Source organism: Thamnophis elegans, chromosome 10 (genome assembly GCF_009769535.1).
Source record: "Thamnophis elegans isolate rThaEle1 chromosome 10, rThaEle1.pri, whole genome shotgun sequence".
Classification (NCBI taxonomy): Eukaryota; Metazoa; Chordata; class Lepidosauria; order Squamata; family Colubridae; genus Thamnophis; species Thamnophis elegans.
Window position 1 is genome coordinate 71,502,540 of NC_045550.1, and position 18,651 is coordinate 71,521,190.

Genomic DNA, 18,651 nt, shown 5'->3' on the forward strand with positions numbered 1-18,651 from the left:
GCGGCTCCTCCCGCGGGGAAGCGAGAGGGGAGACGGACGGAGGGCGCCGTCCCGCTTCCCCCTCCGCAGCTGCCAGCGGGGTTCCTGCCCGGGGGGGGGGGAGGCCGGACCCCTTGAGGGGCCTCCTGGGCGGACGCGCCCCGACGGAGCCTCGCCCGATGGGAGCCCCGCGTGGCCCACCGCAGCGCCGCCTCTTCCCTCCCAGCTCCCCTCCCCCCGGGACCCTGCCTGGCCCACCGCAGCGCCCGACGGCCCCCAGCCTCGGATTCCCCGCCCGCCCTCACCTGCCGCGCCCGCCCGGCCAGGCTGCAGGCGTCCAACCGGCTCCGCGGGGCCCTCCGCGCCGGCGACGGGAAGTGACGTCACGCACCGCGCCGGCCGGGCCTCCCGACGGGCCCACGTGCCTTCGCGGGAGGGGCACCTGCCTCACGCCCCGCCCTTCCCCTGGGGAGCCCCGCCCCCGCGACCCCCCCCCAAGGCCGGGCTCCCCTCCCCAACCCGCCCCGGGGCCACGGGCGACCCCCCCCCCCCACCGGCGGCGGCGTGGGAGGGGCGTCGGCAACCTCCCCCCTCCCGCGAAGGGACCCTGCGGGGCCGCCGCTCCCTTCCCCCCCCCCCGCGGCTCTGAAGGGCCGATGCAGCCCCCGTGGAAGTGCGGCCGATGCAGCCCCCGGCGGGAGGCCTCCCCGGCCCTCTCCAAGGCCTCCCCCGGGCCGCAGCCCCAATTCAAGATGCCCCCTCCCGTCCTGGGGGGATTTTGCCCTCCGGCGCCCCTTCAGCCGCTCGGCCAGCAGGACTCTTGGGGGGGGGGGGAGCGTCCGGGCAGCCCCCTGATCGAGCAGGCCGAGGACGCCTCCTGCCCAGCTGCAGGGAAAGCGCCCCCCACCCCCCGCAGGCTTTCCTCCTGGACGTGAGCCAGGGCCCCGGAACAGACCCCGCCCCAGCGGGCAGAAAGCGGGAGGGGAGTTGTCCCGGGGTCCGGGTCTTATCGGGAGGGGATCCAGGGGAACCTCGCCCATTGTCCTGGGCCCTGAGCTGGTCCTTTCCCCCCCCTCCCCCCCATTGTCTTGGACCAGGCAGAAGTTGCGACACAAGGGGGGGGGGAGACATGGAGCCGCAGCCGGTGGGTCTTAGGAACCGGGCCTTAGTTGTGGGCCTGACGAGCCTCCACACACACACACACACACACACACACAGGTGACAACAGCTGCTGCAGGTGTTTTCTCTGGCACCCAAGATAGCTGGCGAGTCCCCAAGGGCCACCTAGAAGCCCCTCCCCCCATGAAACGTCCCTGGCTAGGCAGATCTACCCACTGGCCAGAGAAGCATTCCCCCCGCCCCCCCCCCCCAAAAAACAACCCCGGGTGTTGGAGATGTGGGACCCACTCCAGTGCTAAGAGCATTTACACAGCGTTGTCTGAATGACACAGACAGTGAAGCCAGAGACCTTCGTCCACTTTCTGTACAAGCACAGCAAGGGCTCCTCCGGTGCCCCCACTCCACAAAAGCCGGTGATGTCACTGGAACATTCCTTCCATGCAGTTTGCTGCTTCCAAAATATTAACAGGTCCTTGCTACCTGCCATCGGTAACTCAGAGCAGCTCACAGCAAAACATAAAGAGTGTTTTAAGAAAAAGAAAACCATCCAAAGCCCCCTCCTCAGCTGTAGTGAGCAGAGCAGGGCAGGCAGCCTTTGGGGGTTCCGCTTGGGGGCATCTGGGGAAGACACGCTCTCCAGGTCAGAAGGGGAGCAGCCTAGCTGAGCTTCCTTCCTTCCAAGACTTCGGCTTTCGTTTTTTCTGCCGTCCCGGGTCGTCCTTATTGACTCAGGAATTGCTTTGAACGTTGAAGCGGTCAGTTCAATGGACAAGCTGTGTGGGTGGTGTGGGGGCCTGCTGGATTTGTGCAATGGGGCCAACTCTAGGACTGATCCCTGTGGAGCCCTGCACCAGCTGCTAAGCCACACAGGAATGAAATCGAAGCTTAAACAACCAGGTTTGGAGTTTCTGGTTGCAGCCCTGGAATGGAATGTGTGGATGGCCTGGGGAAAGAGGGTTTCTTCAAAGAAAACACTGGATGAGAAACAAAACGTTTCTTCAAAGAAAAGAAACAAAAGGCCAGTTGCCTCCTGAAAAAGCCCCTTTGGGACGGGGAGGGGGGGGAGAGTTAAAAGTTATGGTCTGCTACTGCTTCAAGGCGTCAACACCCCAGAGGGCACCACAAAGCCTTCATTGTTCCAGGGGACGCTTGCGGGGTAGCAGGACAATTATCTCTTGGGAGACTGGAACTCAGCGCAAAGGGGGCCTTGCAACATGACCACGGAAATCCCCCAAAGCAGAGCTGGAAAAAGGAAATGGAGGTTTTGGGGATGGCCGAGTCAAGCCCACCTCTAAATCCCATCAAGGTGCTGGGTGCATGCAACACCTCAAGTGTTGCACAGCAAAAAACAGGCTGCATGGAGGAGGCGAGGCAAGGGACACCCCTCCCCCCCGCTCCCCCCCCCCCGCCGCTTGTATGTCAGAGGGTCGGAGGCAGCTCCAAACCCCCCCCCCCCCAGGCTGCTTCTGCCTGAAGGGGAAATAAAGTCTTCAGGAAAGCTGTAAAAACCTGGCTGTTCCGGCAGGCCTGGGGCTCTTGACCTCATTGTTGAGGTCCAGCCCTGATTAGAATGAATGCATGGGGTTTTGTCATTTTAAACTCTCTTTTTTCTCTCTCTTTTTTGTAAGCCGCCCGGAGTCCTTCGGGATTGGGCGGCATATAAATTTTTATAATAAATAAATAAAGGTTTTTGTTTTTGTTTTTCCCACAGAAGGGAAGAGGCATCTGTTAATTTCTTGCTGAATACAAATATTGCCAGCTAATTTTCCATGGGTTTTTCTGTTCAGTTACATCATTCCTATATATATATATATATTGATATAATAAAGACAAAATATTAAGAAGTCCGCATATGTAAAAGAACAAATAATAAAAGCTTACACGGGGGTTGTTTTTTCAATGACTTTCCAAGGTTGCCCCCCCCCTCCCCATAAGGGGAAAGAGGCTTGTTTCTGGCTGAAACTCCCTGGGGCTAATCCAGGGGGAAGAGCGCCCCCGTGTGGGAGAGAGGGAATGAGCTGCAGGGGATGCCAACAAGGGGGACAGACTCCCGGCAGCCCCGGGAGAGCTGAGAATCCCCGCAAGGATCAGGCGACCCCTCACCCCCACCCACACTGGGCAGGGCAGAAGAGGGTGCCATGAGGCTCCAAGCTGGCCCAGGCCCAGCAGGACTAGAGCCAGCCCTCCTTGGGGGACCTGAGGGCAGCCTTGGGGGTCAGGCCAGCCTTTGCTCCTCCCTGGAGGCCAACCAGGGGCCTTTGGGGTGGTCCCTTCCCCCTCCCCCTCCCTTGAGCCTCCTCCTCCTCCTCCTCCTCGGCCTTGTGGCAAGACCCACCCAGTATGCTGAGCCAGGACAGGCTTCAGAGGCTGCTACGGTCATTGTGGCTTCTACAACCAGCTCTGTCCCCATGAGGCGCCTGCCCGGCCAGGGTGCGAAGCGAAGGGAGGAGGCTTGAGAAAGGAAAAGGCACCACTTGGGGAGTAGATTCTGCTGACGGGAAGTTCTCAGCCTTTCATTTATTTCATTTAACAAAGTTACGTTGCACTTTGGCTCCTGGCAGCTTACATCATTTGTAATTCCAGTGCATAGTAATAAAAAAGCCCATAAAAACCCCTCCCCCCCTCTGGCAGAACCACCCAACCCCCTCAGCCGGCCGATGGGTGTCAGGCTCCATTCGTGGTGACTCAGGAGACGGCTGAGCCCAAGGGATCAGGAGACGCCCTTCGGAAACGTCCTTTATTTCTGTGGGCCCCGGGTGAGCCCCCTCCCCACGCCCAAGGGCGCCAGGGCAGCCCCTTCCCTCGGGAGCCTCTGCTGCCCCCCCCCCAGGCCTCCCCCCATCAGGCCTCCAGGTGCCGGGTGAGGCGGCGCAGCTTCTGCTTCTTGTTCCTGTTCCCGTGTCTCTTCCACGGCTTCCCGGCTCCATCGGCCAAGCCAGGTCCGGAAAGGGGGTGGGCAGCCGTCCCTGCTGGGTAGCCCAGTCCGGCCCGGTTGCCTCTGGTCAGGGCCCGGACGTTCTCCTGGAAGACAGGCAGAGCACTGAGGCCCCGAGGTCCAAGGGCGGGCAAAGGCCCAGGCAACGTTGCCCCTGAAGGGGCTGCTGGCAGGGAGGAGCAAGCAGGGCCACCGGCCGCCTGAGGCCTTCCCCCGCCTCACCTGGTGGAAGAAGGCCAGGTCCACTGGGTTCTCCACCTGCTTTGCCCTGGGGCCCCTGCCAGGCGGCTGCTCCCCGTCACTCTGCACTGCTGCCCCTTTGCCGGCACGAAGGCGCTCGAGCCCCCGCTGGAAGAGCTTGGCATCCGTCCCCGGAGGTGGGTGGCAATAGAGCAGCTTGCCCTGCAGGGAAGGCCAGGGGAAGAAACGTTCTGGGGGAGCAAGGCCGTGCCCACGGCCCCCCCAAAGCAGCCCTGGGGGACCCCCCCAGTCCCTGCCCAGGCAGCCAGTCTGCCGCTAATCAGGGCCTCCCGGGTGTTTCTTGCTTTCTGGCCGGGTTCACACATTGGGTTAAACCCCCTGCAGTTTGCTTTGGCCTTGGAAGGGCGAAAGCAGCCACGCCCGGCCTGTGGGCTCCAGCAGCAGCTGAAGACTTGCTGTGGCTGCATACACCCACCTTCCTCCGCCTGTCTGTCTGGATCAGAGGCCCCGGAGGAAAGGGGGCTCCGGCCTCCTCACAAGAATCCCTCATGGAATCAGGGGGGAGGGGTGCTCTGGGGGGGGGCTTTGCCTCCTGCCAGGCCAGCGGTGGTGCAGACACCCCCCCCCCCAGTGAAGCCCCTGGGACAAAAGGATGCCTCCTCTGCTCCCTCCACTTCTGAAAGCGGCTCTGCCCCCAAGGCCGGCACCCCGGCTCAGGCTCCCCCAAACGCACCGTCACAAAGTCCTTCAGCACCAGGCGGGCTGAGCGTGGCTGGTCTGGCTGCCCGTGATCCGTCATGAAGCCCCTCATGCCTATGTGGAGGGGAGGGAGAAAACGAGAGGCTGCGGGGCGAGCATCGTGGGGGGGAAGCAAGCCCGGCCCCGGGGCCTTTGCTGGGAAGACAAGGGGGGGCCACACAGGGCTTAGCCCAACCCAGCACTTAGAATGCCCCTCTCCCCCTTCCAAGGAGACCCATGGACGGAGGATCAGATTTATGGAGGAGGAGGAGGAGGAGAAGGAGGGGGGGGGGAAGAGGGGGCTGTGCCCTTCCCCTTTAAGAGCTTCCCAGGGTCTGCCCTTGGGGAGTGACAACCCCCCTTTTCCTCCCCTTTTTCAGTCTCACCAGAGAACTGCCTGTTCCCGGCCCAGGTTTCCGCCCAGTGGTTTTCTCTGGTATGAGGTTCTACTTCTCCGCTCCCGAAACATTATCCATGCCCCCCCATCCCCCCTGCCCTTGCCCTCCCCCAGCAACGCCAGAGGTCACCCTCCAGACCAGCGTCCAAGGGGCAGCTCCTGCCCTCTTCTCCCTGAAGCTTGTGAACCTGGGACATACAGATTCTGCACAAAGCTCCTTGCAGCCCCTCTGGGCCTCCTGGGGTTGCGGGGTGTTACTCACAGCCCAGGGCCGAGAGAAGCTCCTCCGGTGTGGGTGGCCGGTCCGGGTCCTCATCCTCGCGTGGCCGGAGGATGCTGATCCCATAGGTGGCCTCCAAGACTGGCCGAGGGATCCGTTGGCAGACGTGGGGGAGTGAAGGAAGGGCCTTTGGGTGGGGGGGCCCTCTTTCCCTCTTGAGAGAAACCCCCTCCCCTCTTCACTCCAGAACAGCTGAGCCCCGCCTGGGTGGGCCGGCCCCTCCCCTTCCGCCCCCCCCCCAGCTGTCTCCAGATGTGGGGCCTGAAGGACTGGCCCTCTCCGGCCAGAGGCCCTCGCCTGCCTCCCTTCTCCAGGCTGAACCTGGGCAGCCTTCTCCCTTCCTGCCCACCCTCCGTGCACCTCCCCTGCCCGGCCATGGTGTACCCCAAGAAAGGATATGAGGGTGACGGGGGAGACGTGGTCACGCAGTTGATCGATGGGCAAGATGCCGCTGCAAACCATTTCGGCTTTGGTGGAGACGAAGGAGGGCATCACCAGGCCGGGACAGTCGCAAAGGCAAAGGGAGGGCTCCACGAACAGCGTCTGCAAAGTCCCGTCCCCCCCTCAGGCTCAGGACACGCTTCTCCCTCCTGCAGGGAAGGGCGGGGCGGGCCAGCCCAGGTCCGGGCTTCCGCTGCAGCAGAGCCAGGGGGTGGGTGGGGATGGGGGGCATGGGCTTTCCCATCCCGGGGCTTCTGCACCCTCTGCCTTTTCACTCACTGGGGACCTGGCAAGGGCCCCTCTGCCCACTCCCGGGCTCTCCACAGGAAAGAACGAGGCAGCCCAGGGGGAGCAGAAAGGGAAGCCCAGGGCCAGGCCTCTCCCGATTGGAGATTCAAAGGGGGGGGGGCTCACTGCCAGGGGGCGACCAAGCGGGGAGGAGGGAGGGGGGCTCCGAGCACCAGCCCCCAGAGCTCCTGGCAGTACCTGGAAGTGCTTTGTGCGTCCTGGCGTGGTGGAGACAGACACCTTCTTCTTCCCAAGGATGGTGTTGATGGTTGAGCTCTTCCCCACGTTGGGGTAGCCCACCTGGGGAGGGAGGGAGGGAGGGAGGGAGGAGGGGCCAGGGCAGATACTGGTCACTTCAAGGAGCTTGGCTGCGTGGGTCAGCTGGCTTGGGAAGGGGCCAGGCGGGCTTCCTCCCAGGAGGCAGCTCCCTGCAGACAAGGCGCCTGGCAAGGGGGGCTAAGGGGCCCCATGAAGGAGGGGCTGCACAGCCTGGGATTTCGGCTCCAAGCAGGTGGCTCTGCTGGAGCCCCTCTGGGGCCCCCAGAGTCCAGGAATCGAAGGGTGCAGAGTAGCCCCTTTTCCCAACTGGCTGTGAGGAGAAGGGACGAGTGCCGGAAGGAACGAGCCAAGGTGGAGGCCTGACTCCAGGCCATGGAAAAGCTGCTTGCAAAAGAGACGTACGGAGAGGAGCCCCCAAGACCCCGCAGCCCATCCCCCACTCAGCCACAGCAACCCAGCAATGAGGGGGGAAGGGCTCCGTACCCTAACCCCTCCCCCCCCCACGGAGCCTTCGCCCAGCACCACCTTTGGCCCTCTGGGACCAGGAAGGAGCCAGGCGCCACCTTCCCTTTCCCAAGCCCCCCCTGCCCCCCCGCTCCACCGGAGGAGGACCTGACGGCCGGAGTCTCCCCAGGACAGCCATGAACTCACCAGGCCAACGGTCAGCTCTCCCTCTCGGACCTTCTTCCTCCCAGCGTGAACGGCCTTAAGTATCTCCAGCAGCTCCTCTCTTTGTACCAGGCGGCTGCTGTTTCTGACGGGGGGGCCCTGGGGGGGCGGTGGGGGTTGTGAGAGCTCAGCCCTGCTTCTCCCCAAGGGCGCAACGGGGCTCTCGTGCTCCCCATCTTCAGAGCAGGTCAGCCAGGCTTCCTCCTCTTCCTCTTCCTCCTCTTCACAGTCCTCATACACCTCACCCTCTTCCTCCTCCGTGTCGCTCTCCTGCTGGGGGCCGGGGGGGCTCCCTCGGTGGGTGGTCTCCTCCTCCCTTGGGCCGGGAAGTAGCCCTGCCGCTTCCTTGCTTTCCAGCTCCTCAGCGAAGAAAAGGGGGCGCCTGTGGCCAAAAGCCGCAGAAGAGACCCCCACTTTCCCCCCAAACAGACCCCATGCATCCCCCCCCCCCCGGCGCAGCTCCTTGGCCAGGTGAGGCGGGTGTAAAGCACGCGGCCCTCCCCAGCCGGAGAGGAGCCGAAGGGGGCCAGGGGAAGGGAAGGGGGAGGCAGAAGAGCTTGCCAGTCCAGGGGCTCCACGCAAGGCGCTCGCAGGGCCGGGAATTCAAGGCTTGAGGCAGCTGAAGGTTTGGGTGCCACACACCCCCGGGGGCCCTTGGGAGGCCGAGCAGGGCTTCTTCACCCACCAACCAAGCCCCGGTTTCCTCTCACCTCAGGAGTGGCCCCCAGCCGGCTCCCCTCTGCCAAGGCCGACCAGAAGACCACGCGGACCCCTTCCCGCTGGAAGAACCGGGCCCAGGCCGAGCGCTGCTCCTCCCCCAGCAGCTCCGCTTTGTTGAGCAGGATGAGGTTCTCCTTCTCCGGGCTGAGTTCCTTAGCGTAGCATTCCTGCAAGAGACGCCAAGCGACGGGAGACTGACGTGTGGGGATCCCCTCCCCTTCAAAGGTACCGTGGAGGAGCAGCTGGCCCTCGGACCTCACGGGAAGGATCCCTCTGGAGGAGGAGGAGGAGGAAGAGGGAACATGAGACCCAGGAAGGTGACCCAGGAAGGGGTTCAGCCGAGAACATTCGGGCAGGAAGGAGGCGAGACAAAGCTAACACCGGCCAGCTCTGCTCCTGGCTGGCAGAAGGCCTGGGCCCTCCTGGTGCTGATGGAGCCCTCGGACAGGAGGGACGCAATAAAGAACCACCTGGCCAGGAGAGCAAGATCCCAAAACCTCCCCAGAGGCTTCTAGAGTTTTGGAGAGACAATCAAAGGCAGCTGAGAGGAGGCCTAGCTGAGTTCTCGTGGCCAGGAAGCGCCGTCGGAGGAAGCCCAGGAGCCGTGGAAGTGCAGATGCCACACAGGGAGAGCCAGACGGAGGGCTTTCTGGCTCTCTCGGTGGAGGGGAAGGATGGGACGGACCCCTGGCTCGGACGGTGCTCATCTCCAACCTTCTTTCCATTTATTCCTTAAAGGGGATCTGGGTGTAAGTAGGGGTAACAAAAGAAAACCCAGATGGAAAGAAAGGAACGGCAACCCAACACGGCTGCCCAGGGAATAGAGGCCAGCAACTTGGGTCAAGCTGACCAGAAGCAGAGCGCCAGGCTTTGGCCCGGGCTCTGTAAGGAGCTGGACGATGAGCCAATCTAGAGGGGGGGGCATTGGGGCTCTCCTAAGACTTAGGAGGGTCTTGCAAGCTACAGTCACGGGCAGAGGCCCACAAGATAGCAACAGCCCTTAGGGCTCATATGCTGCTTCCCAGGGCTTCACGGCCGTAAGTGGTTTACAGAGTCAGCATGTTGCACCCAACTATCTGGGCCCTCATTTTACCCACCTCGGAAGGACGGAAGGCTGAGTCCACCTTGAGCCCAGAGAGATTTGATCTGTCAAACGGCAGTCGGCAGAAGGAGCCAGGGGTACTGCACTCTAACCCCTGTGGGACCGCAGCTCTTAAGCCTCCACGGGGACAAACGCCAAGGGCCACACCTGGGAGGTTTTTTTGGGGGGGGGGGAATCCCTGGTTGGGAACATTCTGGGCAACAAGGATCTGAGTGGAAAGGATCTCAGTGCTTCGAAGGATCCCAACCCAGGTGTGAGCCAAGGGAGTGATGCCGATACAACCAAAAGGGAAGGGGGTCAAGATCGAGAGGATCTCTTGCTCCTCTCTAACCTGCATGGCTCATTTTGCACCCAGGACCCAGTTCTGAGCACCTTCCAGGAAGGACCTCAAAAGGGAAGTGAAAACCAAGGCGCCAGGGGGCCAAACTGAGAAAGCTGACGCCAGAAGGGATGATGCCCACACAGAAAGAGTCGTGGAGGCTGGGTACCCACTTCCAGCGGAGGCAACACTCCTGGGGGAAACATCCGACAAAAATCTAAACACAAACAAGAAGAAAACAACAACAACAAAGAGGGAAGGCTCCCTGGACCTCTAGTTCTTTCTACCATTGTTTCTAGATTATCCATCTGGGGCTTGTCCAGAGGAGACCAAACAGGCCTGAAGGAAAAACCTAGGAGGGACAATAGGAAACGCAGGGCTCGTTCGAGAGACACTTGGAGGGCCGTTATGGGGAAGGCAGGGCAGGATTGTTCAGGCATCGAGGCGCTTCCATTGCAAGGAAGCTGATTCTGGCTGGAGCTCAGGAAATGTTCAGCCACGGAAGAGAAACTTCAGGAGGCGGCCCAGTTCCCTCTTGGAGGGAGGCGTTCCGAAAGGCCGCCTGGTGGGGATGCTAGGCGGACAGTGGGGCAGCCCTGTGCTGGGCAAGGTGCTGGACTAGAACTCAGGCTTCTCCAACTTTGGCTACTTTACGGCTTGTGGGCGTCAACTCCCAGAAGACTGGCTGAGGAAATCTGGGAGTCCACAAGCCTTAAGGTGGCCAAGGCTGGAGAATCGGATGGTTCTGCCGTCACCGTCATGAAAGGATGAGTTGCCTTCAGGCAGGAAGTCGCAGCTGCAAGAACTTCCTCCTCCTTTCCAGGGAAGGGGCCGCCTCTCCTCAGTCACATGAAATGATGCCAGCTGATATTTATAAACATCGTCGTCCTGTGACGGCATCCGTTGGGTGATATCACCAAGCACGGTCCTCCCGGGGAATTCCTCAACCGTTTGCTGAAGAAGGGGGTCAGTTCTCCCATTCTAACCACCAGGGGAAATTCAGTGGAAAAACTGGAATAGTGGGAACACTGGAGGAATGGGACTCTCCAGCACTGGATTTCTTGAAGGAAACCAAAACTGCACGCAACCAACAAACTTTCTTGGCCTTAATTCCAGTGCTAGACACTCCCATTGACTGCATTCCCTCCCTTGACTGCAAGACCCTCCCAAGCCTTAGGAGCTGCCCCGGTGGCCGCCCCCCCCCCCCAGGTTGGATCATCGTCCAGCTCCTTACAGAGTCTGGGCCGGAGCCTCACGCTCTGCTTCTGATTTCTTCTTTTCAGCTTGACCCAAATCGCTGGCATCCATTTCCTGGGCAGCCAATTTTCTTTTCTCCTTTTTGGGTGGGTGGGTGGGATTTACGTCCACTTAAACACAGTCCCCACCCTAAGGAATAAATGGAAACAAAGCAGGAGATGGGCACCGTCCTCCTCACCTGTTGCTGGGCTAGCAGTGACTAGGAGGAGGACAAGTACAGTTCAGGTGGCAAAGGAAGAGGACGGGCAGGTGTGCCAGAGCTATGAAACCCCAGGGAAGAAAACCAAGCTCAGAATGAGGATGGTGAAGGATTGATATACTTATCAAGTGTGTCTCGCCGGAGGCGATTCTAAGGATGGTAAGAATAAAAAAGGGTTTCTGTGCCCAAAAGAAATGCCAACTCTGCTCAATAGGGAAGCCCAAAGACCAACAGGTAAGAGAGAAAAGGCAGGCCTGCTCAGGGCCCATTTTGATTCACCCGTCGCCAAAAGAAAAATGCCACCGGGAGCTGAAGCTGAGAGAAACACGGTCAGGGCAAGGCCTCTCCCAACCTCCAGGAGCAGAGGAGCTGCACGGTGGGCTGTCCAAGGACGGAGAGGAGGGATCGGAGGCTCCTCTTAACTGAACTGTGGCCAATAGCTGGAGAAAAGCCAAGTAGCCCCTCCCTTCGAAGGCCAGGAAAGAAGACCCGGCAGACTGAAGACCGGGCAGTCTGGCAAGCATCTCCCCGAGAGCGCAGATGGCAAGCGGAGCCCGATGCCAGAGGAAAAGTCTTGGGAGACAGACGGGCACAGCTGGAGGAGGGGCAGCTCAGGCCGCCTCAGGGACAGGTGGGGCAAGCACAGGAAGCCTTTCCTCTCTTTAGTCCCCAAAAAACCTGGGCAGGCTTTTTGCGCACCTGAAGACCGAGTTGCTTCCTATCAGAGGTCACCTAAGCTGTGGATCCTCCTCGGGGCCCCCAAGGTCCTTCCCACAGCACAGCCTCATGCAGAATGGTCTGAAAGCACTCTGAAAAAATGCCAGAAACCAGCATGGCTCTCTCAAGGAATCTTTTCTTTTTTTTTGCTAGATTAATCCTTTCATTTCTGATTTGCTAATGTACATAACAGACAGTTAAGAACGTTTATAACTTAATATACCACCATCACAATCCTAAAAATGAGAGGAGTTGGATAATGGAACCACATAACCCGTTATGATGGTTTAGATTTTCTTTCACTGGGCATCTTAGGGCAAAGGCCAAACAGGCGTTTATGTCTGCAGGAAGCCAGGACTTTGTTCCAGTGGGCTAAACGGCCCCCTTGAGTTCCGTCACGCTGTGATTCGTGCTCTTCCCTAACCACAAGCACTAAGCAATTGCTAAGCAATACATCGTCAGATCCCCATCGGAGCCGGTTGAGAAATCGAGCCTGACAGAGGAAGCGCAAGTCACAGCAAGTGTTCGGAGCCGGAGCCAGAAGGCCCAGAAGGCAACCCAGGACCCCGTGACGGTCCATTCGTGTGCACACCAGGAAGCCCCAGAGCCACTCTTTCCTCATCGCTCTCGGGTCTCTCACAATCTGGTGCTCTTTTGAGGATGACAGAGCCGAGATGTCCCCAAGAGCACCAGATTGTGACAGACAGAGAGAGAGAGAGAGAGAGAGAGGTCAGAGGAACAAGAGCTTTGGAGATGCCAGAGATGAACTTCCCCACCAATGAAACAGGGTTTGCTGCCTGAGCAGGGGGTTGGACTAGAAGACCTCCAAGGCCCCCCTTCCAACTCTGTTATTCTGTTAAGAGGTTGAAAACCTACAGGCTCCACTTTCTACTCTTTTTGCACGAGCTGCTGCTGCTCATTCGGCCATTCTGTTTCCACATTTACCAGTTTATGTCCTCGGTTGCGACAAAATACTTTTCTGCCGATCGCAGGAGTCAAGACTTCTCAAGCCCCCTGGTGATTTATCGGGGTTCTTGGTAAAAGCCATCCATTTACGATAACTCATGCACCAATCTGTCCTGCTGGTCCCCCAAAACAGAGGTTGGCTCCTATACAGATCTGAGCAGTGGAATGGCAATCCCGAGGGCAGGTCTGTGGCTTTAGGTTAGTTCACTGTAACACCCCATCATCATGTTCAGTTTTCCTGCCTGAATGTGCCAATCTGCAGGGCTTGCTTGCAATTTTCCAAAACTTCTGACTCAGGAAGGGATTTGTCATGGTCTGGATGTGGCCCAGTGAAAACAGGATGTTCCTGGAACCCTGGAAGGTTCCGTCCCTGCAAGAGGGAACTCCACCTGTCCCTGGATCCAGACCCCAGGAGAGCAACGGGTCACACTTGTTTTGGGTTTACTGGTTTCAAGAAGCACTGTCTGATGTGAACCAAGGGGTTCACATACTTTTTCTTGCAACTGTAGGTAGGGGGATAGAGAGAGAGAAATAAGAGAGAGAAATACAGTAGATAGGTAGGGAGAGAAAGTGAGTAGGTAGGTAGGTAGAGGGATAGAGAGTGTGTAGGTAGATAGGTAGAGGCATAGAGAGAGAGAGAAATATATATAGAGAGAAATACAGCAGATAGGTAGAGAGAGTGAGTGACTAGATATGTAGCAAGATGTTTCCAGGTGTATTTATCCATGTGCTGGAGAAGGAAATCACTGACAAACCTTAAGACTTTGTTTCTGATGGCATAGCACTTGAACAACGTGATTCTCATCAATTAAAGAGCTTTCCAAAGGGGAAAAGAAGTTTTTGCAGTCTGCAAACCTCTGAAAAACGGCCCATTTTTTGTGAAAACAGGGCTGTTTTTTTTTCCAATTAAAAGGCATGAATAGCCTTGGGGGGCCTTGCAGAGTGCTCCTGGGGGCTGTGGGGGGGATCATTTCTGCCCTTCCCAGCCCCCAGGAGCTCTCTGAAAGCTTTCATAAGGGTATGCATAGCCATTTTGGTGAAGGGGGAGGGGTTTGGGAAGCAAAAATGCTGTATTCGATGCATAAGACGCACCCAGATTTTCAGCCTCTTTTTTGAGGAAAAAGGGTGCATCTTATACTCCGACAAATACGGGTATTCTATTCCCACCCTAATTTTGGCCAGGAGGCAATATAGTTCGCCTGTCCTGGAACATGGGTGACTTTTAGCAGAAAGTGGAGCTATTGCCTCAGTTCCTTTTACCTACCAGATCTCGGCACCTGAACAGGAGAGGGTTCCTGGCATCCACGATCTGAACCACGACATCACTGCAAGAGTGAAGGCAAGAGGCGCTATTCCCCCAGCTTAAAGCATGCCCTGAGCTCATGGCAGTCCTGACCCACAGGAGCCCAGCATGGAGCCTGAGGCAGCAGCCAGACACACACACCCCACAGGCAGGCAAGTGTGTAGTGTCCCCCCCCCCCCCGTATGTTCCTGAGGCTGTTCCTTCATGGCAGGAGCTCCTCTCGCCAGGACCAACGGCCTCAGCCTCTGCCAAGAGCATCCTGTCCACAAGGAGACTCCTTTTCACCATCCCACCTGCTCTGATAGGCAGCCTGAGCTGCCAAGGAGACCCTGCCTGGCCCCGGGAGGCAGACTGGACTGTCGCAGTCAAAGCAGAGCTACCTTCTCTCCAGGACTCTCCAGAGCTGACGCCAGAAATCCAAATTTCGCTCAAATGGGGTCAGCAGGAGGTTCTCCTCTTCCTCCAGCCTGTAAGAACACAGGGGAAGAGTCTTGGGGATTTTAAGGAAGCACACTCAAGAGATGCTTTTCTGTTTACAATCACATTTTTATTTAATGAGCGATACCATGAACTTGAGGGGCATAAACCCTGCAGAATAAAACAGATCTGAAAGAACAATTTTGTGAAGTCCCTCATCACTGCCCCTTTTGCTGCATGAGATGGCTGACTCTAAAACCAAAAATTTTCTTCCTGACCCTGGCTTCTGCCAGTTTCCCCTGGAGGTGGAACTTGCAGCCCCCTCGCTCCAGACATGGCGGGGTGGTGGTGCTGTCCTTTTCCTTTGCAGAAGCAATCTTCCCCACTTGTTGGCTAACTTTGTCCTCAGGGCTGTTTCTGCCATTTAATAAAAGCTTTGCTGTTATTTGAATTTTATTTAATGCTATACTTTTATTTTCAGTTGATTTCATTTTAAGGCTGGGCCATGGCAAAACAGGAAGCAGCACAAGAGCAATTTTTTAAAATTGCTTCATTCTGGATAATCTTGTTCAATGAGCTCCTCCTGTCTTGGATATTCAGTATATTGAGCACTTCTTGACATCGGTTGAAAAAGCATCTGAAAGATGCTCCCAACATGCCCCCTCAGTGTCTCTGTGGGGAGGAGGGCCTCTTTTGCTCACTCCAGCCTCTTAAACGTGCTCATGTGCTTTGAACTCATGTCTGGAAGTCTCTCATTTCTACACTTATAAACTGCTCTTTGATGACTCCCTGGGCCAACGCCAGAAGACTCACCAAGCAAGCTGCCTCCTCCACCTCAGGAAGCTGTCTCTTTCGGCCTGGTCCAATGCTGTAGGGCTTGTTTGTTCATCCCAGGGCGGCCTGGAAGAACCAAGCACAAAATGAAAAAAGAGGTTTGTTAGCCTGCTGAATGCACCACAAAGAAATGCTTGCTTCAGAGCAATAGAAAATGATCTTGGAAGAGACAGTTTTGGTAATGGAAACCAAAAGACACTTGCTATGGTTTTGTGTGCACGCTTACAGCTTCATTTGTGTGAGTGGGGTTGCAAATGCTGGCACTTGCTGCTCGTGTAAGTTGAGCTGTGCGCATGAGCATACCGGCTGCCACTCATGCGGCCTGGCTGAGAATAGGCCACAGCCCAGTAGTGGGTCTTGGCGCAGAGATTGGGGATCCTAGAGGAAGGCTGAAGAGAGCTAGCTGGACAGGCTGGGAAGTGACTTTCTGATCGGTGAGCCTTTCAGGCAGTTCTTCATGCCCCTCAGGGAAGATGGGAACTTTTCGCAAACAGCTTCTATACCCGAGAATGAATAGTTAAAAGGAACACGGAAGGAAAGAGGAACAGAACTCAAAACATTTTGTATCAATCTAAAATTCATGGGAGGACAGATTTCGTAGAACACCTGAAAGAGCAGGAAAGCAAAACAAGTGATGGAAATGAATCCTGAAGAGAGCTGGCTATCAGCCGCCTACAAGGGATGCAGAATTTTAGAATCTTAGAATTGGAAGGAGCCTGGAGGTCTTCTAGCCTGACCTCTTGTCCTGCATAAAGTCCTTCCTCGGTGGCCTAGAAAAAAGGCAGGGAAAGCACAAGAACATGTTCGATCCTTGTTTTCCCCAGGGGCAAAGACCTCATCCAAAGGGTTCCCTATCATTAATGCTACATAAAAGCAACAATCCATATCGACATGTTACATAGGTCAGCTGAAGAACACAAAATATCACAAACTGTCAGGTTTTCAAAAGTAGTTCTCTAGAGAAAATTATGTTTTAAAAACACAGAAGAGGCAAGGAAAAGATGCCCAAGTCTTGCCTATCATTCCTATTTAGGAATAATGAAACAAGGCGTAGAGCAGGCAAGATTTCAAGGCTGGCTGAGACATGAGCCGTTCACAGGATCTCAGTCTCACAGTTATTGTAGTAGAAATACGAAACCTAGTTTTATACTCAACATATTCTTCACCGTTAAGCAAAGCTCACAAAGCCTTGATAGGGACAAAACAAACAAACACCTTTCAACAGAGTTTATTTACATCCTCAAAGTTGCCTGTAGCTTTAGCTCACATTTAGCTGAGCAATAAAGGTGTTACCACCATAGGGGTTTATTATAACCTCAGGATCAAATCTGCAATCACAAAGCCGGAAAGAGGAGCCGATGCTTCAGAAGAGGGAGGGAGGGAGGGAGGGAAGGAGATGCCAACTCCAGCATCCCCAGGAAAGAAAAAGGGGAAAGGACCCAGCAGCGCTTCGCCCTCGGCCTGCCCGGCCTTTGCTAGGAGATCCCCTCCCCCGCAACACCCACCCACCCACCCTCCCTCCCTCCCTCCGCTTCTCCGGAGCTGCCGGGTCCTTCGGGGGACGCACCTTCTGGGGATGCGCAGCACCCGCTCCTCCTCCTCCTCCTCCCGCGGCCGGCCGGCTTCCTCTGCAGCCCCGCAGCCGGGGGCCAGGCGCACGTTCAGCTTCTCTGCGGGCGGAAAGCGGTGTCAGGCGGGCAGAGGCGCCCCCGCCGCCCCCCACCCGCCCCCCGGCCCGGCCCTCCTCACCTGCGGCGAAGGCGGCGCCCGCCAGCTCCGCCGCCGCCAGGAAGGCCTCCAGCGGGCTCTGCTCCGTCACCGACTGCGGCGGGGGGCCGCGGCCCTGCTCGCTCAGCTCGCTCGTGTGGCGCTGCGGGAGGAGACGCGCCGTCACGGGGGCCTCGGGAGCTCCCGGCCCGCCCCGGTACCCCACCCCCCCCCACCCCCACGGGAAGGGGAAGCGGCGCGGCTCACCCATCCCGCCCCGGCCGCCCGGACCCCGCGGCGGAGGGAGCGCCCCAGCGCCGGCGCCTGCTTCTTGCCCATCGCGCGCCCGGCGCTTCCGGGCACGTGGCGCGGGCAGCCAATCAGCGGCGCGGCCGGGTGCGCTACCGCGAAGGGTCCGGGCGGAAACCGACCTCCGGAAACCGTCAGTTCCGGCCCCACGGGGGCGCTGGAGGGCCGCGGCTCCTTCCCTTTGCCTCGGGGAAGCTTCGGAGGACAAGGAGGACTAGAAACTTAAGCATGAAGCGTGGGGAAGCGCTGGAAGGCGGCTAATCGAGGCCGACCCTTCAGCCTTTAGGGGAAAGAACGCGGCAAACACGCATCCCCGCCGGCGTCACGAAGGCACAGCTCGGCCTCTTTTGCCGGAAACGCCCGAGGGTTCACCCTGACCGTCTGCAGGGGACCAAAGGGCCGCCGTGGCCGCGGCTGGCCTCCAAACTCAGGCGGAGGCGAGGAGGGGACGCCTCTGTCCGGCCTCGGTTTGGTCCAAAGGTCCTGCCGGCCGTGCACTGGGGGGGGGGACGGGACGGGGGAGAGCTGCTTGTGGTTGCCGTAAGCGCTTGCAGGGCGAGGGGAGCCTGGGGAGTTTGTGGCTCCCGCAAACACCGGCTGAGCACCAAAACGTCCGAAGTCAGAGTGAGCACCTGGGGGTGGTGGTGGTGTTGATGCCAGGGAGTGCAAAGGGTCCAGCAGAGGGAAGGAGAATTGGCCGGTCTCAGGCCACTTTCATTCCACGGAGCAGGTCGAGGGGTGGCTTTTAAGCTGAGAACGACAACTTTGGTCGGACAGAGCTTTAGGCTACCGTAAGTGACCAGGTACTTCTGAACAAAGAAGGGCAAAGCCTCCAAGTTAAGCTGCCCAGCAGTGGCAGGCAGCACATTTTGGTCTCATCCCTTGCTAGGAAGAGTCGGGAGGCTGGGTTGGGGCAGCACCAGCACCAACAGAGGGAAGAGCACTAGCAGCCTTTCCCCACTTACTGGGACTTGCCTGAGATCCTGCCCCCCCCCCCTCCTTCCCATCACAGATCCTGCCAGCTGAAGAATCTTTCACTGGCCTGTGACTAAGCCCACACCCACCTTCTGTTCTAGCACAGGATGCAAGAGGTTGTGTTTGTGTGGCACTGCTTCTCCTCCCCCCCTGCCCCTCTGTCTAAATCGCCCCCCCCCCCACAAACAGCAGACTCCACCCAGTCAGCAGAAAGATCTATTGGCTTATTTCTTAGATTTCATTCCCAACTTCTGTTTGGTGGCTCAAGGCAGGATATATAATGTGCTTCCTCTTTTCCCCACAGTAGCCCTGTGCAGTAGGGCAGACTGCGAGTCTTAATTAGGAGGCTGATTAAGAGGGTTGGAGGCTGAAACATATGAAAGGTGGTTGCAGGAATTGGGTATGTCTACTCTTCTAGTGAAGGACTGGGGTGACAGGATAGCCGTGTTCCAATATTTGACGGGGTGCCACAAAGAAGAGGGGGTCAATCCGTGTTCCAC

General features: G+C 58.0%; 2 protein-coding genes across 5 annotated transcripts in view; both read right to left on the bottom strand.

Moving 5' to 3' along the window:
* The window catches only part of ATP13A3 (ATPase 13A3), a 35,672-nt gene extending 35,301 nt beyond the window's left edge, over window positions 1–371 (bottom strand). For both annotated transcript variants that reach the window (XM_032225188.1, XM_032225186.1), the window contains exon 1: window positions 285–371. The gene's annotated coding sequence lies outside the window, so the exon portion shown is untranslated. The remainder of the gene's footprint in view (window positions 1–284) is intronic.
* Window positions 372–3,580: 3,209 nt separating this feature from the next.
* LSG1 (large 60S subunit nuclear export GTPase 1) lies at window positions 3,581–17,245 on the bottom strand. Of its 3 annotated transcripts, none has more exons than XM_032225323.1 (14): window positions 17,135–17,245; window positions 16,910–17,030; window positions 16,728–16,830; window positions 15,140–15,226; window positions 14,290–14,376; window positions 13,871–13,931; window positions 8,037–8,213; window positions 7,309–7,683; window positions 6,577–6,678; window positions 6,049–6,192; window positions 5,632–5,755; window positions 4,968–5,047; window positions 4,256–4,435; window positions 3,581–4,119 (listed from the first exon to the last, which is right to left on the bottom strand). In XM_032225323.1, exons 1-14 carry the CDS (start codon window positions 17,204–17,206, stop codon window positions 3,940–3,942), a joined length of 1,893 nt encoding a protein of 630 aa, XP_032081214.1. In that variant the 5' UTR covers window positions 17,207–17,245; the 3' UTR covers window positions 3,581–3,939. The 3 variants fall into 3 exon arrangements, with proteins under 3 accessions (XP_032081214.1, XP_032081213.1, XP_032081215.1); XM_032225322.1 differs by having other exon boundaries at window positions 7,309–7,686; XM_032225324.1 differs by lacking the exons at window positions 13,871–13,931; window positions 14,290–14,376; window positions 15,140–15,226 and having other exon boundaries at window positions 7,309–7,686; window positions 17,135–17,220.
* Between the last annotated feature and the right edge of the window lie 1,406 nt (window positions 17,246–18,651).